General features: G+C 43.3%; 1 protein-coding gene across 3 annotated transcripts in view; it reads right to left on the bottom strand.

Moving 5' to 3' along the window:
- Positions 1-24,311, bottom strand: part of adkb (adenosine kinase b) — a 125,195-nt gene that overhangs the window by 66,907 nt on the left and 33,977 nt on the right. For all 3 annotated transcript variants that reach the window (XM_013911705.1, XM_005736381.1, XM_005736383.1), the window contains 2 exons: positions 7,749-7,921; positions 2,998-3,106 (listed from right to left, as the gene is read on the bottom strand). In XM_013911705.1, coding sequence (XP_013767159.1) covers positions 2,998-3,106; positions 7,749-7,921 — 282 coding nt within the window. The remainder of the gene's footprint in view (positions 1-2,997; positions 3,107-7,748; positions 7,922-24,311) is intronic.

Here is a 24,311-nt window from a genome sequence, read left to right as displayed (position 1 = left end):
CTCTGGGGTGTAAGCAGGCTGACGTGCAGCTTGTGGTGCCAGTACTGCGCTTTTTTTCTGCTTTTGCCTTCCCTTTCTCCTTTTTTTTCCTTGCATATTATGCTACAGTGAACTCAGCTTTCCCCTGCAGTGAGGGCAAGAATACAACTGCCAATTAATGCTATATGCGGTGTGCCAGTGTTAACAGTGTGAGGCATTATAGTTCAACTTGCTGTGCTGTTTGAAAAAAAAAAAAACTGGGAAAAAAAAGGGCGGGCTAGCCATTTTCCTTGGGCGTGGCTAACCTCTTGCAGGCTAACGTGGATTGTGCTCCCAGCGCAGGGTGCAAACGAACAGCATCCGCAGCTGTGATTAGGTTTGTGACCTAACAGCTCTGCAGCTTGTGTCTCATTGGGTGAGTTTTGCGTATGAGGCCAATTGGCAGAGGCGAGCGTCTCCTCCGTCTATCCTTGGGTTATTTCTGACCATCTGTGCCCAGTCATTAACAGGCCTTTTCACAGTCAATTGTCTTGTTCGTCTCCCCTCTTCCCCGTTTCTGTTGGTTTCACTGTGCATGACCGTGAGGTGGAGCTCCTTCTTCTTCCTTTTTGTTTTTTTTCCCCCTTGAATTTAAATGGCAGAAGTTAGGAGAGGCCATTTTATTATCCAGGGCTAAGGAGAGCTGTGGAGACGTAGGTTAATTCAAAGTGGCATCATGGAGGATGCATCAAGCAGCGGAGATCAAATTACAGGGCAAAGCCCTCGGTGGTAAAAACAAGCTAGTGGTATGCTGCATAATGTGTGTGTGTGTGTGTTTAACAGCATCTGTGTGTGTGTTTGAGAGACTAGAGAAAAAGAGAAGGGGGACACAAGGAGGAATAAAAAGGAGAAAGAGGAGGATGAAGAGGGGGGTAAAGGGATGGGGATGGAAGGAAAGTGGGAGCAAAAAAAAAACAGGAGAGGGAGAAGAGGCTAACTGGGCCAGTGTGCACATGCACACATCACCCCCTCCAATTAGAGTCACTCACCCCCCCCTATCCGCCCCTTCTTACAATACATCACCCTCCATTTCTGATGTTTACAGTCGTCGGGGAATGAAATAACTGCACACATCACTGCAGCAGTGACGGCACTGAAAAAAAAAAAAAGAGATCTCCTCTGCCTGAAATGCATTTAGCTATTCCTTCTTCCCCCTCATGCTTTTGTTATTGGTCTTTGTGCAATGATTTGCCTAAGGACCCAGATTTCCTAGCAACAGCCTGCCACCAAACATTTGGCAGGAGTTCAACATTCTCTCTCTTTGTGAGAAATGGCAGTGCTGCCTCCCTGCTCTGTGTCTGCCACCAGCCCTGCTGCTGCCGCCGCCGCCGCTGCTGATGCTGGATGAGCCAGACTGGCTGCAAGAGCCCTCTAATAACTCTGTTTTCATCCAATCACACCACATAGTAGCAGGCACCTTGAGAGCCTCTGCCAGGATTCATCAATCACCTCTTTAACACGCATGTTCAGACAAACACAGAGGCATGTGCGAGCAAACAGAACGCGAACGCACACACTCTTGCGCGCGCACGCTCTTGTGCGCTTTCCGGTAATTAAATTTACAGATTAGAGCGAACAAAGCTACGTATACCACCACAGCAGTAGTTTAATGAAAATCAACAAAGCACATTAATGCATAGCAAAGGTTGGTACAGTGAGCGGGAGAGAGGGAGAAGATGTAAAATCTGGCCGTAAATTGGGTAAATACATCTGAGTGCTCTCGACAAGGTTAATGGAGAGAGGAGGCCTTAGTGAACGCTGGTCTAGACACGCCACACAGTATTAAGTGGGAATAGCTGTGGCAGTGTATCTGGCTAAGTACTTTAGAAGTGCGAACGGGACTCTAATAAAGCGAATGATCCCCTGTTTTGACAAAGAGGCCCAGGAGGGACGCTGAACACCACGTTTTAGATTCCAAGCACTGACAAACACCCATTTGTGGCCCTTCTATCCCCCCTTCCAAATCCCACGGAAGCTTTTCCCCTGCGCGCTACGCTGTCGGATGTGGGCAAAACCCAACTGCCAATTTGCAGAGGATGTGCCATGTTTGCTAATGCGAAGCAGAGGCTAAAAATGAGACCACACAAACTCTGGAGGATGGACTGACTGATCTGCTTTCTGGCACGACCACTGAAAGATTCTTTTTCCTCCCCTCTAATAAACAATTTTTCGTTTGGTATTTGTTTCTTCGACTGGGCTGCTAATTATGAAACCTCCATCATTATTGCACTGCGATGCACTCGTGTTTAGAGGACTTGTGGGCAATGGGGAGGTGGGTGGGGGGAATTGGGAATATCACTTGGGACAACATGCCAAGGAGTATGCTGAATGCTGAGCACTAACGCTGATTTATGTTGATAATGAACTGCTTAAAGACGTGGAATGCAGCGCAATTTCAGGGCTATTGTCTTGACTTGAGATCAGAGAAAATGTCGATCTGCCGGAATTAAATATAATCCCAAACAGTGAAACATGAGCATAGCAGGCCATCCCACTCCAGAAGCTGTAAGTAAAGACATTACCTCAGTGGGCGCAGCTCGAGCGTGTGTGAATATCTAAGCGCACATCTGTCCTCCTCAATCTGTGCGTGTGTTTTGTCTGTAAGGAGAAGATTGCGTGGGAGTGGGGGGTTGGGAGCTAAAACCGAATGAACTTGCATAATCAATTTTCACACTTTCACAGCACCTGTTGGCCTGTCTTCACGTTAAAAGAAATGAATGAATGCATTACATGTAGAACAATTTCACACTATGTTGCAGCTTCGCGCACAAAGACCTGGGGGAAAAAATAGGGGGAAAATGGAGCTGTATTGTCTCAATAGGTAACATAGCTCATTTCACTTGACAAAGGATGAATGGATATATTGACAATGCAGAAGGCGTGCTGAGGCATTTCCTGAATAAAGCCTCTTAACATTTTGTCCTCCTCTGGCAGTGGAGTTGGGGAACAGTCATTTTGAATGTAGAGGGTCTCACTTACCGCAATATAATAGACCTTGGCTTTCTTCACCAGCTCCCAGTTGCTGTCCAGGTCCAGGTGTTTTTCCTTTTTGTAGCAGTTTGCCGCTGCCAGGTTAGCAACAAGGGACCTGCCGAGACAGACCCCATAAATCTTCTGCCTCGCTTATCATCCATCTTAATTTTGTCTCAAAAACATCCTTAAAAAACACTCAGGCCTCAGACTTTCCTTTGTTCTTTTGTGATATATAAGGATGATAATAGTTCCTAAGAATGTCTGAGCCAAGGTGAATTAAAGTCTATCTGGATCTCTTTATTTTTCCTTTCTTTAAAAAAACGGTGCTATCTCAAAAAGAAAAAATACACCAAAGAAAGGAGATTAAACAAGCTGAGGGGTTTTCAAAGCCAAAAGAGAGACACCCTAAAATTATTCATATCATATTATCACCTGTAAAAGTTCTGCATAGATAACAAGGGTGGGAAAACAACAGAAAGAGATTACTAAATGAACACTTGAGTAGTGAGTGGTGGGAGCTGGAAAGTGAAGCAGGTGGTATTGTCTTAACACAGCTCATTAGCCAGTCCTCGTGCGCTGTATCTTTATGAGCGGCCATCAAAATGAGTGCAACCATCATAGCTACTTAGGCGAAAACTGCTAGGCGACCATATGACAGGAGGGTGTTGCTACACGAAGGTCTGTTCTCACATGGCGAGAAAAAAAAAAGGGGGAAAAAAAGCTGCTCTCCGTGGTTAGTGTCAAAGAAAAGAGTAACAGTGTGCTAAGCTGATCAGCGTGTGATGATGAAGGCTACGATATGGCAGCTGAATTGGGACCGTGTTTGACCGGAGCTGCCGTAATGGACTCAAAAGGTTGCTACGAGCGTGACAGACAAAACGAGTGTTGTTAACTGAGAAAGTCCAACGGACGTGAGCAGAGCAAATAACCATTATGATGTGACATATTTAAGAGGACAAGCTGAAATGCCACAGTGAGGCACTCCAGGTTAAAACGCTCATTAGGAATTTAACAAAAAGGAAAGAAAAGAAAACTAGGAAATCCAGAGGAATGATTTCTAGTTTTATCAAAGTGGAATAACTGTCACGCATCGATTTCTGTTATAACTCAAACTAGAGTGAAAATAGCTGAGATTGAGTGTGCGACCACTTTCAATAGTACGGGTCAGCTGGAGGAAACCTGTCGCCAAACACTTGGAGAGACTTCAATTGCTCTCACACAGATTGGTGAAGGTTTGCAAATAGTTGCCATCTGGTTTATAAGCGCATACAGTCTGTGAACAGGTTGAAGTCAATCTGTCAACCAGCACCAATAAGCGCAACTCTTATGAGACGCCTGTCTTTGCATTACTAGACTCGACTCTACTGGCTGACAGTTGCTTGTTTTTTTGTTATATTCCTACAGATGAGGACAGATTCACTGCCTTTGGTGAATCTCTCAAATTCCTCTAGATCCGATGATAGTTTGGCACGGACCTTACAGAATTCCAAGACGATGCTTTATGAAGGCCAGTCGGTAACGTTTACTTTAATCTTCTGGAGGTAGTTCTTCACGATGAGCAACGTTGATGTGTTGGAAAACAAGGCGATGACCCAGACTCTGTTTTTCTGCTGACTGCTTGAGGTTTTCTTTTAAAATCTTCCCGTATCCTTCTTCCTTCATGATTCCTTCCACCTTGACGAGATTCCCATTTCCAGGCACACTAAGGCATCCTCACAGCATAATACTCCCACCACCGTGTTTCACTACTGGGGACATTCTCTATCTCCAAACATCAGTAGCATCTCTGTGGCCAAAGAGCTCTAGTTTTGTCTCATCTGATCAAGGGACACATTTCCAGTGTGCATATTCTTGCTTACTATACTTTACTCTGGCTTAAAAGTGTTTCTGCTGGAGAAGTGGAGTTTTCCTTGCTGTTCCTCTTGTGCAGGGTTTTAGTGATTGTTTTCTTTGACTTCATTCCTCAAGTCATTCAATCGTGTCTCTGCAGTTTTTCTGGGGTCTTTAGACACATCTCTCACTAGCTTTCTTTCCAGAATCTTTGAAATTTCCGCTTCCTACTTCTGCCAGGCTTGTTCTGTACTGTGTGGCCTTCTTTGAAATTTCTTGATGATACTTCTCACTCCAGTTCTTGACACTTGGAAACACTATAACTAAAGATAAAGTCTGAACTGGTTTCTTTTGTTTTTGGCATGATGTTTTCTCAAGTGAGAGCTCAAACCATTGCTAAAGTTTTTATACTGTGTGTAAGCTAGAAGATAACCCTCAGTTTCAACTTGATTTTTTAAGCTTTGAGCATTACAAGTTAAAGCACATTATTGTGCCATGGCTCAATAAAAAGATCAGGTGTTTGATAATATTGACCTGAGTGGTTTTATCTGAAATAATTCTGTTATTGTGTACACGCAGAAATAATTTATGCTTTCTAAAGAAAACTGGTATGTTTTGAAATGCTATGTTGAAAATCCCAAGTGCAGAGTTACCAAGTGGCTGTGTCATTTTGCAGTTAAATTAACGCCCTGCAGCAACAACATAACTGCTTGTGAAGGCATTTCTGTTTCAGATGAGGTTCTGGCTCTGCTCTGAATGTAAGTAGTTAATGTGAATTTCTGTGTATGTGACCAGCAACAGATTTGTGATTCTTTTCAGTTTATCACAAAGAAATTCCACATAATTATCAACTTGACGCCAGTCAGCTGCAAACCGATAGCAGCCCGATTCCATCGTATCGCCTTTTCATCCCATCTTTACGCACGAATGTCACTTTGAAGATGGCAGCTGACTGTGAGTGGTTGCAGACCTGGTCCTCATCTTCGAAAGAAAAATTTCGAAGCCAAAGAGACCACAAGTTCATTGCACACAGTTGTTGCATTTTTGGTCGTGCTGCGGTCTCAAACTATTGTTTTCCCTTGTGAAACTGTAGCAATTATGCTATAGAAAACCAGTGAATGTGGTGAACAGGCTGTGTACACTCCAACAAACTGGCAACACAACAAAGGAACGGTTCACTCTCATAAACAAAATACTCAAGTTTTTCCACTGGCATGTAGTGCCATTTATTCATCTCCATTGTTTGGTTGTGAGACACCCAGCTTTGAAGATATTAGCTGTAGCGACATCTGCCTTCTAATGAATAAAATTGAACAAAATTGTTTCATCGTATTTACATCTGTTTTTTAGAAAACCGGACCTGATTCCTCCAAAAAATAAAAAATAAATCCACAAACTAGTCGTCATGTGTTTAGTGTATTTGTAATTTCCCTTCTACTGAACTACACCCCCTCCAGCCACAGAAGTGCGCATCATTGTTCACTTCAACAATCATTCCTTTTGTAAAGTGATATATTTGCTGGGTGTAGTTTGGCAGAGAGAAAATAGGCATTACTTTTACATTATTAACTTCCACAACATTCAAGAGAAGCCAGACATTTCTGCAACAATATCTCCAAAACTGGCAACTCACACCAAAGAAATCTAGATGGATAAATAAATAAGCTATGGCTTTAAGTATTAATAATGTAATGAATCTAAGCAATTAATTTACAGAGGTTCTTGCCAGTGCTTAATAATATATTAAGTTATGCTAAGGTTATCTTAAAACTAAGCTACAGAAAATAACTGCTGACAGGCTAGCAGCATCTTTCACCAAACTGGGAGTTTTTAAACGTGAAAATTATCAGCAAGATCTTCACACAATCTAAAATATTTAAATATTTTAAATATCTGCACAAATTATTGCAGTTTTCTGCATTGAAAAGTTGATATAAAGAAATTTGCGGCTGCAATTACTATGCAAAAACTCAGAGCTCCTGGAGAGACTGGCTGATTGAACCCCTGATTACACTTGTAAGATTTTAATAAACTAATTTCTTAATAGCTAAAATGTGATTATTCAACGTAGGGCATCTGCACAGATTGGGACTCAAACTGTCAGATTTTAGTAAAGGAGGCAGGGTTTTTTTCTGTATCTTTGAAGACTTGCACTAATCAAAGCCTTAGGGCTGTGACACACTGGCTCCCAGTACTTCAAAGCCATCACCCTTCCAATCTGGCCCTGCTGGCGACCTTTCCTCTGGCCTCCTGAGCTGTCTGTTAAACACCTGTAAGAAATATTACAGAGCTCGTCTCCCTGAGCACGGCACCTGACCTTTTCAGGTGTCAGAGCCCACATCAAACAATCCCACTAAGACCATTCAGCAGGGCTGACTCCCGGGGCGGTCAGGGTCCAGGCGTTGACTGACTGACAACTCCAGTAGCAGCGGATAAAGGGCTGTAAAGGAAGGGAGTGTTTGAAGGAGGTGGTTATTGATCCACACCTGGTCTATCATGAACAGGAGCCCTTAATGTTAGTGTTATTTGTGTATCTGTGTGTGTGTGTGTGTGTGTGTGTGTGTGTAGGCTGTGACCTGACGATGCTGGCGTGAGAGTCACCAGAGAGGCTAAAGCCCCTTTTACAGTCGAGAAGGCTGACAGGTGAGAACTGGGATAGCCCAGGCATCCCTAACACATTGCTACTGTCAGCCTATAGATGGATGACAACCCACTGGGACGGCAGAGACTGAGTGGGGGCCTGGAAAAACACGCTCAAGCTGTTCCTTTTCCTTTTGATGTGTGAGCTGAGCTATGATTCCCTGTTATGACTTCTAGCCCCGAGAAGTCAACTGCTTGCCCGTGGAAGTCAAAATGAACCAAAATGACTCTCTTAAAGCCGGGTTACGGGTTACTCCTTGGTCAAGGATAAATGAAAGGTTGCAAACCTATTGTCTCCCGTGATACAGGCTGCACAGGTACCAGTCGGCTCCTCGTTTTGCTCATAGTAATGGGCATCGACATGGGCTTCTTCGGCCTTCTTCTTTAGGATCTCGCCAAAGCGGTCTTTCCCGATGCACCCGAAGAAGGTAGCCACCTTATGGGGCTTCTGGAGCATCCACTGGGAAGGAGAAAATGAAAACAGTTACACAGAGCTCAGTTTACAAAATATAAGTCTGTTTGAGGGGTCAAGTTCAGCTAAGGCAGATGGCACACAAACTGTAGCTTCACAGCAAACATACTGCTTGTGATATATGAGGGCTGCGAGCTGTCGTAAACAGCCCAAGACCAATTCCACTCCGCACAGAGGCACTATTCTCATCCAAGCACTCCTTCCTCCATGTGTGCTAAAAACAGTCTCATCTCCTTATTTACACAAACCCCATAATTCAAGGCTTCATCCTTCTTATGCAAACACAGACTCTGAGTGTGTGACAGAGTATGCAGCCGCTACCGCAGGACACTCCCCGAACTGCTCGCTGGACAATTTTTGGTCCTGACAGTCTTGATGTACTCAGTGACTTTTACCTGATGAGGGAAAAGGGGGTGGGGGCTGCTCAAATTCTACAGCGCTCAGGTTTAACCTCCAAAGATTTATTGACGTACAGTACGTGCTGCTGTTTGCTCGTTTTATTGCAGACTCCTGTTTTGTTGCTGACGGGGGCCCCTTGTGAATGAGATGTTGCTGCTTTTGGGGATGACCTGTATATGTGTGAAATTAATCATTTCACACGACCAAACAGCGTCTCGGTGGGGGAAGAAAAATGCATTTTCATCAACCGTCTAGAGAAGCTTTCCTCTGTTTTTTGTTTTTTTGCGTTCCCCCTATGCCCCACCCTTCTGGTCTCCAGGTAAGTAGTTCAGATGAAAAAAAAAAATAAGGAGGAAAAATAAAAATAAAAATATCCAGGAAAAGATTCATTACATCGCACAAAGCTCACCTGTGTTTCCAGACTAAGGTTGACAATTTGCAAGCGCAGCTGATCAGGGCATAGAGTTTTTTGACTATCTATCTCTGTTTTATGAAACAAAGAAAACTTCTTGCCTTGTTTACAGCCAATTTACCTCTTCATGACTAACGCGAGGGATGGCATAAATCCCATGTTAGGATTCTATTAGAGGCCAGTCAATTTTTAAGCTTTTTAAGAGACAAAAAGAAAGCTGTACTCATAAATACACGTTGATTTTTGACTTATGTGTTGTATGTCTTTTCTAATAAATTAATGAACTCTCCAATAAACAGACGTTGGGAGAGATGGACATCACCGTTCCACCTAAATGTGTTTTACACCAAAAGGAGAGAGAGAAGTTGCAGGCACAGCATGCTGTGGAGGTCAATTTTAATTTGTGTCTGCACCTTCAGCCTCAAGATATGAAAGATCATACTTATCTTTTGTTATCTGAGAAGGGGTCTCCTTTGCCAGAGAAACAAAAACGTGAAGAAACAGCAACACTGGCATCCAAATAAAATGTAATTAGCAGATTAGACATCAGACCCTCCGGTCTCCAGATAACGAGCTGGCTACACATCAACAACAACAGCTGGTTACAAGTTAACGTTATGTTAGCTAATGTTAGGCTCTAGTGTCCTTAAAAAAAACTATTTGACTACATTCTCACTTTGTTTGAGAGAAGAGTCCAACAATGTTAGAAGCTAAAGCAGGCAAACATTGGCCGCCCCTCCCTGAGTCTGGTTCTGCCGGAGGTTTCTTCCTGTTAAAGGGGAGTTTTTCCTTCCCACTGTCGCCAAAGTGCTTGCTCATAGGGGCTCATAAGATTGAGTTTTTCTCTGTATGTATTATTGTAGGGTCTACCTTACAATACAAAGCGCCTTGAGGTGACTGTTGTGATTTGGTGCTGTGTAAATAAAATTGAATTGAATTAAATATTACACAGTTTCACAGCCTCCTCCAGAGTAAATAGCCATGGACACATATTAACAGCTGAGGTAAACAGTGTACTTACGGCCTACACTCACTACAGATGAACGGCTAGAGTTGCTAGGATTATGCACTTGAATTGGGAGGGCTAGGAAAATAGAATTCAGTTGACTGCAATCTGGGATCTACTGACATCTCATGGTAAGATTTTATAAACTGCAACTTTAAAGTTAGCATTGCAAGGGGCGTGGCTACATTTCACCTGTTATGAATCTGATTAAATCTTGACCTCTAAGTTGTGTTTGTCACTTTTGGAACTAATACGCACTAACAGCCTATCCCAAAAGTTTGTGCTTCACTTTTTGTGAATAAAATCAATTATTTTTTTATTATTTTTAGTTTTTTACTTCGCACTAATTAGCAGGTATTTGTTTTTGTGTGCTGTCAATGGATCATCATCTTCTTCTTTCCGCTGATCCTATTGGGGTGACCACATTGGATCATCTGCCTCCATCTCACTCTATCCCTAGCATCGTCTTCTGTCACACCACTAAACCTTTGAGCAACTATCAAAACAATTCACAACAGCTGATTTTGGTTTTTGTGGTGGGTTTTTTTTCAGAAAAATAAATAATCGCCTTTTATTTTCCAGACTAGGCCTTAGGAAATGAACAGTTATAATGTCACATATGCCTGCTGCATCTTGGTCCGTGAGTGCGCCCTACCAAGGTGTCATCTTGAGTCATGGTTCTGTCATTCAACCATGCCTCCAACTCCCCACCTGGCCGAAATACACAAACACACCAACGTGTACATGCGTGCGCACGACTGCGAGCTCTTCTTCCCTAACCTCTTGCTGCAGGCACCTCACACTTATCAAGGTCACTGGCTCGGGTACACGTCAAGTCCAATCTGATTTTCCCCTCGCCGCGATGAGCGCAGAATCCAAGGTTAGGAGCTGCGGGCTGTAAATAATGACAGCGCGGCCCCTCCATTTGCAGAGCTCTCAGGTGGGAATAGAGAGGGCCACTCAGGGGCCTCAGTCCCTCTGATGACAGCACGGTGAATCACAGCAACCACCGACCTCGTGAACATAGCCCCCCCCTCATCACACCTCCCTCTGAACTCTCCTACTTTCCCTCTCGCTCTGTCTCTCTCTGACCGTCGGCTGTACTCTCACTGCCAGCTCAGCTTGTCATTTTACAGGGTCATTAACAGACATAAGTACACACTAACGTGAGCACACAGTGCACCTACACGGGCAGAAGGCTGACGTACACACACGTACACACAAAAAGACAAATCCTGTTTAGTTCCACAACATCAAAACTCCCTCCTAAAAAACAAAAAGAAAAGAAAAAACGCCCCTGCTTTTGCCAGAAGCTGCTCTGCTACTCCAATAAACACAAAGCACCAATAGATAAGCAGAAAATGTCTTCATTATGAGCAAGAGAAAAAAAATATCTTGCTAAAAATAAATATCATCCCCTCTTTCACCGTGGTATGCAGGAGCAGGGAGTTATATCAATTCATTTCCATCCCTGGCACCCTGCAGACAATCCCTCTCCATTCCCAGATTATGTGAGATAATACCTCCATTATGACAAAAGCGCTTTCCGCGGGGTCGCCGAGAGGTCAACCAACCCTGTGCTGGGTATTCATGCTTAGTCACATCCCAATTATATCGCAGTGGCAGAGGCAGGAATTGGCAAATGTACATCAAGGCGCTTCATTACTGAGGGCCGCTCCAGTGAAATTAAGCAGCAGATGAGACAGAGTGAGATTTGCCCCCAGGCGGCATGTTAGAGAGCGACTGTGCGAGAGAGAGAGAAAGAGGGAGGAAGATGGGAAGAAAGAGGGAAGCTGAAGTAACAGATTTTTGTGGAGGTGCTGGGAGCTTGTATCTCGCGCAGCAGCTCATGTATATTTACTTAACTGGGAGAACACTGGTCCCCAAAGATTAATAAGTTCCCATGACGCACCCAAGCAACATATCTTTAGGTGCGTTTCGATACAGGAGGGAAACCTAATGCAAGCAAGAGAGAAAAACACCCATGAAAAGCAGGCGGTAAGATGATGCACAGGCTCACTCGCTACAGGCAAAGCGGTGATAAGTGTACATTATGTTAAGTGGAGAATACGTCTGGCGTCTCTTTCTATTTGGCTTCCATTTAGCCAAATAATCCCCCCCCCTCGACATACACTCTCCCAAACCTACCCAAAACTGGCCCCCAGGCACCCAGATAGCTATTAATTATGACATCTCATGGTTGCAAGGAGCCCCATTTGGGGATCTGACCTAGGCCCGCTCCTCAACACCCAGCAGCTGCCACTCTTCACTACGGAAGCAGCCGTTTCGCGTGGCGGCTTCCAGGAGGGCAATTACACAGCCCAGATGAGATGAGACGGCTGAATGTTTGGGACTTGAGTGCTCAGGCTGCCATTAGCACTATAAGCTATTACATTCCCCCTTCTTTTCCTGCCCCCCTTTTTTTGTGTTCAACTCTCCCCTCCCATCGTCTCCCTCACTCGCTGCTGTATATTGATGAAGTAGTAATGGGACCTCTAGTTAGATATTCCTGCTGTAAAAACATTGTCTTGTTTCTTGTCTCCCTCAGGGGTCAATGTATTCTCCTGGAGTTGCTGGGAAGAATTTCTGCTCTATTAATGATGCAATTCCAATGCAATTCAGATCTACTGAAGTCGCAGCACAGTACCCCCCCCCTTTTTTTTTTTTTTTTTTTTTGCAGGGAGTTGATAGACGCCGCTGTGTGTTATCCTGCAGCTTTACAACAAAGTGGTGCCTCCTGCACATCATGGGGAAGCTGAGTGGCTGTCACTTGTTTCAGTTCATCCTTAAAACAAGGACAGAGAAGTCCCCATTCTCCTTGCCTCACCTCACTAGCAGTTCCTCTTGAGAAGAACTTGACCGTGCCTAATGATGGTCACATTAATTATAGGCTTATCAACCTCAGCAAAAATTCAATAGGGCTATTTATAGAGGCCTAAAATAGCTGAGGGCGAGGGTTCTGCTCGCTAGGGTGGCTTATAACAGCCTCCTCTCACTCCAAAGCCCCTCTTTTGGAGCTAAAGGCGGAGGCCGATCAGCGTTTCTTTTTACCGTGCAGTTAAAACAACTAGTAAGCATCTGTCCATCAGCGACTGACATGGAAGGTGCTTATATATAAAGTATTGGTGAAGCAGAGGGCCCTTACCACGAGTGCTGACATTGATGAGGTCTGGCAGCTTCCATTAAATCACTCTTTGCTGTAAAGTGCCGGGCATCAAAGCAACCGGCTGAGGATTTTTCACTCAATCAGGTAACACACAAGGCGCCCCCACCCTCCTGCCTGTTCTCTCAGGGGCTGGAGCCTTCTGGTCAATAACTCCAATCAGTTCAATTTCATGCACAGTTAGCCATGTTGGGGTGCTAGGGCACTGCTCGCACTGGGGTTGCATATGTTGTTGTTGTTGCTGTTGTTGTTTTTCTTTAATTTTTTCTCTTCCCTGAGAGGGTTGATAAGTGGGGTGGGGACCTGTACTGTGTAAAAAGTGGAGACTAGCCAGGGCTAGCATGGCTGTTTTAACTCCCTCAGCACAGCAGGCTTCTTGCCAAGCTATTAAAAATCTCTGTGCTCTGCTTTAGTGACACAGCTAAAAGAATAGAGGGAATGCGGGAGGGAGAGCTGTAAATGATCAACACGATAATGAGCTGATTATCAGTCAAAGGCATGGATAAGCCTTCTCTCCAGTAATTTCCTTTGAGATCAGTCAAACACACTCTCCTGTCTGCAATCAACACTCAAAGGGAAGGCATAGCATGCAGCCTGACGGGAAACCGGCCCAATATCGGCTTCAAATATCCAGATCATAGTTGTCTTCTGTTCAGTGCCTCGCTCGTCCCTTGCTGACACACCAGCATGGTGGTGAGGCTCGCCACTGAAGTCTGCTTTTGTAATGGATGTTTCACAGTTGTCATGCGGCTTTAGGATCTGGCTGCAGGACAACACAGATGACTGATGCTCCACTGATGCTTAAATGTAGTGTGCAATCTGTAAGTATTTGGACGTTGATACATCTCCTATTGTTCCGACACTACATATTTAACAACAACAGAGATTAAAAGAGCCGAGCCTCAGCTTAATAAATCCCATTAAACAGGGACTTTAACTACTTGGAAAACAGTTTCCTCCTGGGAATCAGAAGTGAGTAATGACTATACTAATGGGTGTGACTAAGAACAAAGCAATCAAAACTTTGTGAACAAGCTTGTGCTTTTCCAATCAAACGGAAAGTGGGAATTAAAACACAAAGCAAAAGTAATGACATGACTCCATAGGAGCACTGTAGTCTCCATTCGCTATTTTTTAAACTGCTGAACAGGATGAGGATTGTTAGATGCTTCCTCATTAGATACTTTGCATTATAATAGAGTGCAAATGCAAATCAATTTGCATCAGCTACTGTTATGCAAATACACTTGAGGCCAAAACAAGATTACATAATTAACCAAGAACCACTAATTTCAATGCTGATTCCCACCTAAGACGATGAATGTGTGTTATTTTAATCACAAGCAACAGAAGGGCTGTGGACAGATTATATACCTTTGCCCCTGCACTATACTTTTATTATTCTGCATATGTACTCAACACACATAAGAGAAGGTAAGAGAAACATGATTTTGTCTATAAAGTGTCTATAAAGTTTCAAACATGCACTGTAGCCTTGAACTTTTCTAGGTATTGCCTGACAGAGATGCACACCAGAGCACAAATTTCCATAAGCAATCTTTAACCTTCCAGTTTCTCAATGTAAACTCCACATGGGTAACATTTTTATCCAATTCAAGACTGGCAACAGTGGGAAAGAAAAACTCCCTCTAAGCAGGAAGAAACTCCAGGGTGGAACAGCCATCTGCAGTGACCAGTTGGAGGTTAGCGGAGTCAGACAGGACAAAAACATGCAGTGGAAGAAAGCCAGGGATTAATAAACGAATTAATAAACGCAAAGTGGTGGATAAGTGAAGAAAAAACACTCAGCGCATCACAGGAAGCCTCCAGCAGCCATGGCCTAATGCAGTGTAACTAAGGAAGGGTTCAGGATCCCTTGATCCGACCCTAACTACAAGCTTTATCAAAAAGGAAAAATTTAAGCCTAATACTCCGGTTTTAAGCCTAAACCAGAGTGGTGAGAACATGTCTCCCGCTGTGTGCTACAAGTCAGAAAGAACAATTGCAGATGTGACATTCCCCCGACACACTCTGTATGTGAAGAAAAGGCTTAATAGAAGCACCAAAGCCATGTGCCACCATGTCATGGTATATTAAAATTTAGAATTACCACCTGACTCCTATATACTCCGAATATTATTAGTGAAAACTTTAAAAGACGGTGTTTGGCCAATAAAGCTGGCTCTGGCAGAACACAGAGCTGTAGCCATTGTAGTAGACGTCACTTAAAATATGAAAGTTAATGCAAAGAAGCTAAAAATGTACACAATTTACATTTTCAACCTGGCACCCACAGCTTTGACATAAACATCAAATTACAAAGTGAGATAAAGACACAATGGCTACAAAGTGTGGCCATTATCTCCAATTTGGTTGCCGAGGTATGATTTTGAATAATAGCCAGACGTTATTCAATGCAGTACACTTTAGGATCAAACAAAAAATGGGCAAGTTAGGGACAAAAACATGCTTTGTGAGATTGTGACGACTGTAACCTTTCGACCACCAAGTTCATCCTTACGTCTCACTGAATGTTTGTCTGAATTTGTTCCACATGTTTTCTGTTTTTCTTGTATCGTTGGTGTTACCTTATGAATTCATGTTTTTATACTTGAATTAAAACAGATAAATGGAACGCTCCAAGTGACGGGGAAATAAACAGTCTGGCTTTTCTAGGTAGTAGCAAAACCACCCCTGGGGAATGAGTCCAGACAACAAAAAAACCCACCCAAACAAACAGTGGTGGTTCACGTGTCCATGTACACATACGTGTGTCACAAAAGGGGTGGGGGGTGAGGGCGGGGGGGGGGGGGGGGCAGCTTCCAGGAACAGCCCCCCCGAAGATAAACATCAAACCCGACGACGCGCCGACACACTCCATAGGTTCTGATGTTAAACGCGACAAGAATGTCCCCAACAGTATCTCTGCACCCTCTTCAGAGAGCTATCAAAGGGCAAGTTCAGTGAGCACACAACAACCCCCCCCCCTCCGCGCTACACACACACACACCTAACACATCTCACTGCAGCATCTTTGCGCTGCATAGGAATCAGGGATGTGTCGCTGTCTCCAGGCGCCAAGTTTATCTAAAAAGGAAACACCTGATTTTTTTTTTCCTAGCTCCTCTCATTCCTCGCCTCCCTTGTTAAACACACAACCTTGATTTTGTTTTCTGTTGCCCGGAAGGAGTGAATTATTTACAGGATAAACAAGGTGATGTTGTTTCAGTCAGTCAGAGCCAAACTCCCCTATCGCAGCAACATAGAGGCAGACGGGTTTACCTGGCAGGCATGAGGGGCTGAGCTTGGATACAGAAGCCAGGCAGCAGCTACACAATGGCTGCATGGTGATACTTATCTGAGGAGTGGTGGGGAAGGGGGAAGCAAGGAGAAAAAATACCTCCACACCACATTCATGGGTTGGGAGTCCCAGACTGGCGGGTTGTCCTTTTTATCTGCAGAGACAATGGGGGCTATAAAAGAACATGAGCTGATTTACCGAGCCTGAGTGTGCATGAGGTGAGGATGGGGGTATTATTAAGAGATCATAAAGTGGCATTTGTGTTTGCAGGGGTTTGTTGCCATACAAGGTTCAGGCGGGGAGATGATGAGGGACCTTTGCAGCTAAAGCCGCTAATCCTATCTGTGGTCTGTGGGCTCCAGCTGGTGGGAGTGCAGCTGTGCTCGGCCCCTGCACAGGTGAATCGGTTCTGGGTCCCGCTTCTGTAACTTCCATGTACGAAGTATGGCGGATTTGCACGGGGCTTTGATCTCGCAGAGGCGGCGGCAATGCTGGTGGCGGCACTCCCCTTACCCCCCCAGATGCAGTGACAGTGCAGGTGATCCTTGTTACCCAAAAGACTTCTTTTCTTTTTAAACCTATGCCAAATGACAGCGCCGGTTTGAGGCTTAGAGCAGGTCAGGCCTGAATAAATTCAATGTGGCAGTGCAGAAAATTCACTTCTAAACAGTGCTGCAGGGAGAAAGTGAGTTTTAATGAGTGTTGTGACTGCATTCTGTGATACAATTTATCATCTGCATGAACATGAAGCGATGAGCGAAATCATTTAGGAACGACGGTTGTTCTCCGACACTATAAATCAGTGTTTCCCAAAAGATCCAACGTTCGATTACCAGGAGCAGTAATTCAGGCATGCGTGAAGTCAAACCCTGAACACGGGCAGATTACAGTTTCTGCTAATGGTGGTCGTGCTGCATTATCTCAGCTACAGACTTGTGTTGCCAAGGAAATTCAGGCCTTGAAACAGCTGACGGAACAGCTGTGCTTCCAGCTTGACCTGTGACCCAGTCTGAAAGTGATTCACATTTAACACTGATTTACTTACCAAGGACACAATGGGAGGATATGATTGGGCCCTCGGTGCGGATTTAAAAACAAAATTCCTAATGTCTTTACGTGCTGCAGAGAGATCGCACTTATCATATTACTCATGCCTTTGTGTCCTTTCCTGCAGGCGCAGAGGTTTCTCTTCATGTTACCAGCTGGAAATATCAGTGATGAGCTTCTCCGCTTACTAAGCTCATTGGTGTGGAGGCAGTTTGTGTGCAGATTCTGTGGCCGGCTGGCTGCACAGGTAAGCAGAAAATAGCTTTTAGCTCCGGCCTGACCTTGAGAAGGATGCCATTCAATCAGCGAGCTCACTGCAGTAAAGGCCCTATCATTGCACTAATAGACTGAATCTTCCTCTCTGCTTAGATCATGGACAATGCATGAATGACTTCCTCCTCCTTGACAAGTTAAAGGGGTAATTTATTCAATAAATTAAACAGAGAAAATAAGCCATGATGAAAGAAATACTGGTGTGGCTGTTGGGCGGGTATAGATTGAACTCGTGTAACAGTCTGCACACCTAATTTAATTTTCAGTTTATAGACATAACACAAGTGGATGACGGCAATTGACAAAACAGTTAAAATGCAAGACTGAACAGACTGTGCTCGCGTTCTCATTGCCAAGAACGAACATCAGCGGTAGAGAGTGTTTGGTGCGCTCCTTATCTACGCCCAATCATCCAGCTGGAAGCAGGCAGAGTCAAAGTAATAAGGATGAGATTTAAAAACTGTTGCCCGCTTTGAACTTCGAGGTTGTGCGCTCAAATTCCACCTTATCATCTGGCGGCTTAAAAAAATAAGTTGTGTTATTTTTCTGACTGCTTACAGAGAGAGGGAGAGGACGAGAACATACTGGAACGGTCATAACTACTGGCTGCTGCAGTGCATCGTGACAAACAACGGAGAAAAACTTGGGATTTATTGCTCTGATAACCTTCCAGATTCCTTCAGCTGGTGCTGTATGCCAGACAACTCCAACAGAGTTATGCATCATTAATCCCCATGAACACTGCCAGTGATAAATAATGCTCTGTGTCCCTATGAAAAATAAGGCAGTTATTACCAAACCATAAAGAATGGTATTTGTATCATCACTTCAAGCAGATAATAATGTGAAGATACGATGTTTCAAGGATTCAAAAGCACACTGACAGTGACGGTAAGCAGTATATTTCTGCTCTCGTCAACCTGCTGTTAGAGAAAGAACTCTCAATAAATAACAGCACTTGCACCGAGCAAATCAGAGATCTTTATATCCATGCCATAGTGCTTGCAATACTGAGTAGACACTCAAGCTATCAAGTGCCATTCAGCCAATGATAAATCAAGGTAAATAATGACTTAGCTTCATCTCTGGAAGATGCATAGCGCCAAATAGCAGGTAATCACTTGGAGCACAATACAAAGTGCGTCTAGAAACCTGTTGCACGACGTTTTTCCCACAAAGCGTGGCTCATTTCACTCGTCTGATAATTTCTCAAGGCTCAGACTTGAACCCGGTCCAATAAACATAGTAATACTATATCCCCTACAGGTGTAAAATTCTTGGTGGTTAAGCATTGCAAAAAGAAACTAGAAGGAACTCTGTTTGATACAGAGATGTTTCCAGCGCCAGATGCTGTGGGGCCCTCTCTTGTGAGAAGCCGGGCGAAGATCACTTACTTTCCTATTGAGAGCCGGAGCATAAATTCAAACCCGGCTATAAATCAAATATAAATTTTCAGCTCCCCTCACTTTCTCGGGAACGGCTGCAATAACAATGTCATTCGACTCTGCCTGGTTGCCATTAATGCTCTGGATTCCATCCATGCTAATGATTGGGCCCTGTATCCTGTGCGTTTTACAAAGCCCGCAGAAAAAGAAGGGAAATATTACTGACCTATTTAATGCTTTGCAGGTTAAGAGAAGAAACCAAGGTCTGTGGTAGACACTCTTTACATATACACTATTTCCACACGCTCTCAAAATGGATTTTCCTTGCCAGATATAACACCCTGCGCGCCAATGATTTTAATATACCGAAACTCTGCGACTACGACTTTAACATTTTTAGACAGCAAAGTTTCTGAGCCAGAAAGGAGGACAATGCACTCCCTGCTAAATCTAACTTGAGTGAAAAATGTGATTTCTATTTAGATATTGTTCTGTGTGCCAACAAGCCTTTCCTTCTGCCAAAAAACAGAACTCGATCTCATTCAGGCTATTTTCTCCTTGAAATCACAGTCGCGTAATGTTCTTTTAAAAAAAAAGAAAATAAAAACACGAAGCGTGGGCCAAGACTGATTCACCTAACTCCCATCCCACACACATATTTACTGGAATGGCCACATATCACAGTCTGAGCAGTTTTCATAACCCAAATATATACAGACTAGTATCAAAATCCAATTCATATATTTGTTTCACACAGTGTAAACAGACTTTTTAATTCCAGTGAAACCATAACCCCAAAGTGGAGCACGGCTAGCAGATTCTGGTTACAGAGCGTGTTTGGAGAGAGAGGTTTTCTGGGTGAAGCACACTTTATTTTTTAAGCAAAAAGCAAACCAATTTCAGTGCAACACCTGCACCCTTCTGCCCTGTTGGCTTTGGCGAAGCAGATTCAATGAGTTTTCAGCCAACAGTACAGGGCTGTGTGCCTGTAAGAATCTGCACTGACAGAAGGCTTTTAGAGAAGAACCAAGGTCACCACTACAATAACACAGCACTGAGGATGTACTCAGAGCCAGGGGGAAGTGCTGTGTCTCTCACACCCTTGAAATAAAAACCAGTGAGTGCGGAATGATACTAAGTTCAATAAACTTCACTTTGCTTTGTAACCTCTGCAGAAAGACTAAACAAGCAGAAGAGAACAGCTGTTCTTATAGTGTTAAACACTTAAATAGAAATCAACTTAGATTTTAAAAAAGAAAATCATTACACCATTATTTATACTTCAGGGCTAATGGATGTGACCTCTAATATAAGCAGCATTAATACTGCGTTAATATCGTGTTAGTTTATAATGTTGTAGGCCGATCTATGACAGGGGTAATGCTGTCACGCAGCTGCTTTCAGAATACAAGAAAACACAATTCAAGGACAGAAAAACAAGTTTAACTCAAGATTTATGAGAATCATACAATATAAAAGAGCTGTACATTGTAATTCAGTGCAAAGCAATACAGAAAAATAATAACTCAGAGCAGCCAAATATTTAATAAATGCAACAGGAGGTTTTTTTTGTTTCTGGTCCAGTTTCTTTTAGTTTAGTTTTAGCTTCGTCGTCTTGTCTCTCTATATGCTGCAGTGTATATAGTGGAGATGACAATAACGTTTACTTTGACTTGTTTATAAAAATATATCAAATCAAACTGGAAATGGACAACATTCACCTTCTAATTAAAAGTTATGCCTTACTGCTGCGATCAGCAACTTAGTTGGAGAGTATTTGCAAACCAGTTGCCATCTTCCATGCAAACTACAGGTGACCATGGCAACCTGCTAGCCACCAACTGCAAGGTGGTTTACGGTGCAGCTCAATATATGTGACCAATACTGAGTGCTATCAACCAAGTCAGGAAATGAAAATATTTCCATTACGACCCCTGGTTGACAGGAGATTGCTAACAGATCTCTAGGCCTGTGTAACCGGGGCTTTGGCAAACAATTTCACCTAGCAACAACCACCAACTTTCAGCATTATTTCCCTAGTAACAGGTGGTCGACAGGTGGTTGTCAAACGGTCTCTAGGCCTGTGCGACTGGAGTCTTATTTAGCACAGGATCAGAAATAAATAAACTGCAAAACTGCAAAACAGCAGCGCCGCCTGCTTTTGAAAAAATTACTAAAACATGAGTTAATAGTGTATTTGTGGGGGACTATTTTCAGCTGTGAATTAACACGCATTTGTTGCTCTATTAAGTATTTACTATAGCCAGATGGTGTGTATGAGATTGACTCAAAATAAGCAACAGTGACTTACAGTTTGCTCATCGTCCCCCCAGCAATGAGTTTGTAGGACAAGAGTCGAGGTACGGTACCATCAATGAGGAAGACGCTGCAACAGGCTTCAGAGACACAGACGATATCTGCTTTGGTCTTTACGTTGGATTTACGATAATAAGAAAAATAGAAAATCGCCACACATGCTTTCATAACTCAAGACAGACATCCTCTCATGAGCTGAAAATAAATCTCAGCACATACTGCATATGCTGTGCTTCCCATTTCTCTTCTGATCTCGATCCAGATTCAGATCTCTATTAAAAACATAAAGGTATTCTTACAACATACATTAAGAAAATCACATTTAAATATGATGATATTCTGAGGATTAGAGGATTGCGTAGCTGTGGCAAAGCGCCGCATGATCTGACTGCTATCTAATCTTTAATTGTTTTTCAGAGTGCTGTTAATTCACCTCTTAAGTGTGGTTTGAGCGTGTAGCTTGTGCTAATACGCTTTAATATTTCTAATATTCTATCTGCCTGTATTTAAAAACACGCAGTGCCAAGAACGGTTAAAAACCAAATCACAAAGCACTCTTGTGTTGGACTGCATTACATGTAAAAGGGGTTTCTATTTTTCGGTTAAGTCATTTTTAATCATTGTTAATGGTGGGAAAGCCCCAGTAGGCTTCTTTAAAAGGTTGTCAGTGAAATCACTAACAGCTGCCAGCTACAGGAATTCAGAAATGCCAAACCAGCACTTTGTGATTGGCATAAGGAAGTTACACCCACTTTGTAATAATATGTTTCTATCTGGTGAGGTGCCAAATGGGTTGCTGCCAATGTAGACATGAAAGACTGATCAGATCATTCTGCACAAAAACATCAGGCTGAGGAGACTGTAATTATTTGTCTGAGGTTGAGGTCAGGTCGCTGTAAAGCTCCTAATTACAAATGAGATGTAACTTACAGAACAAATCTAATGATGGCAACTCCACTCAAAAGTCATTCTAATGGATGTGGTTTAATTATACCTTTGCATCACCTTTTTTTCCTCTTTCAAGCATGCTTCTATACCTGGTATACCTTCATACTTATCACTACTAAAGAATCATTTAAAAAGAGAATCAGTGGTTATAATTCTATGTTATCTAAAATGGCTAATAACTGATTTGGGTGTAGTTTTTGGCAGTTGACACTCCACTGCTGAGTCGATGGTGAGCCCAGTGTAGCAAATGAACAAACGAAAAGAGCTTTCAGCACAGTGCCTGTAGTTGTACCTCTTCCTCGACTCCACCACACCTGCTCTGGCCTGTCTATAATAGCCTGCTCTGTCTGCTCTGCAGGTGTACTCTAGACCCATTTACCACAAACACATGCTACTAGCTGCTATGCTCCTCCAGCAGCCCCATTTCTCCTTCTGTCACCTCACCTCATGTAACACTGTCAATCCACTCCCACTCAGCCCTGGCCTTGATGATACATTTACTTTCCGTTAATCAATTTCTGAAACTCTGCAATTACCCCACGTCACGGGGAGTCAGAGGAAATCTATAAGTCGGAGGTGGCGAAGATGCTCGATAGTCAGTCCTGTCGCTTCCTGTGCACCTGCTTCAAAACACAGCAATGACATGATGAGTCGAGAACATCTAAGTCACGAGTTTAAAAAAGGGCAAAGGTGGTCAAATTTAAACTGTACGTACTGTATTAGAAATATAAGGAGTAAACGCAATCTATTGTGAAATAGACAGAATAAACTGTAGCACTGTGATATCACAGCCTATTAAACTTTGAAATTGATTTGTTACATTAGATGTGATAAGCTTCTGATCCATGAACAATGTCAAGAGCACATCAATCACATCTTTTGAGCATCGCATCCTCAGAACATACTCAAAAAAAAAAAGGAAATGTATGACCGGGAGACACTCTGTAAAATTTAAAGCTAAATCAAGGGCTGCTTTCTTTTGAAGGAATGACTCCAAATCTAGCAGCTTTACCGCTACCTGACATTCCCGATGGTCCTCTGAGACATTAACTGTTATGTTATATTCTATCCCGTAGCTACGTTAACAACACCTTTCAAGAGCAGAGATTTAATTTCTTTGCATGTTTACCTTCGCTTCATCCCCACCTGCCCCTCCCCTGCAACATTTCTCTTCTCTTCTCCTTCCCAGGAGACAAAGCAGGCAGACAGCTCTAATAAACAGTGGCACGAAGCCTCACAGTGCAGGCGTACGCCGAGGCAACCAATGTGATCAATTATCGAGTGGCCGATTCTCTTTAATTAGAGGGTTTAAGTATTGAGTTAGCCTGGGTGGGAAGCTGAGAAGCAGCATGTAAACCAACCTCATTACACTGCAGTGATTCACCTCCCAGGAGCTGTGATCCACGCAGTGTTTACACCATACATTTGTTTCTGTGGTAACATATCGAGTGGAGGAATGGCTTAGTGACAGACCCAGTTTCCCCCCACCGCCTCCTCTCCGCTACTCTCTCTCCATTTTCTTTCTTTCACTCTCCCTCCCACTCACTGCTGAAGAGGCTGTCACACTGGTTTGCCTTTTGTTGTGGAGAGTCTGGAGAGGTAGCACAATGTGTCCTAGTTAAAGCAGTGCCCCATCTGCCCGGCATAATTAGACAATTATGCTGGAAGGATCCGTCATTAATTCCTTTGTGGTGGCCAATTTCGCACCACAAAGAGGTCTCAGGTTTAGTTTTTCTTTGCAGATCTCTGTTCATTTACCCTGGCCCCTGTTATCATCCTCAAGTATTGATAGTGTGGCAACTTGGGGCAGGAAAATATTCTCCTGCCAATATTGACTGGTTTGTACTGTTGTGGTGAAAAGGCCAAGAGGAATATTGGCTGCTGTCTTGTGCTGAATAAAAACAAGCAGCTAGGAAACAGCAGTGCGAAAACACAGGCAGACAAATAACAAACAATCATAGTTAATGTACTGAGGGTAGGTACGCTGATGAAATATACATTACGTGGAATGATCCTAGCGCTGCACTGTGCTGTCTACAGACTAATCTGAGAGCCGAGCCCGCATCAATTTAACATTGCCAGCGCTAAAGACTCAACAACTGAATCTGTAATTGATTCATTATATCCA

Source organism: Pundamilia nyererei, unplaced genomic scaffold (genome assembly GCF_000239375.1).
Source record: "Pundamilia nyererei isolate P.nyererei 1_Seehausen unplaced genomic scaffold, PunNye1.0 scaffold00069, whole genome shotgun sequence".
NCBI classification, from domain to species: domain Eukaryota; kingdom Metazoa; phylum Chordata; class Actinopteri; order Cichliformes; family Cichlidae; genus Pundamilia; species Pundamilia nyererei.
This window is presented reverse-complemented; position numbering and strand designations above follow the sequence as displayed.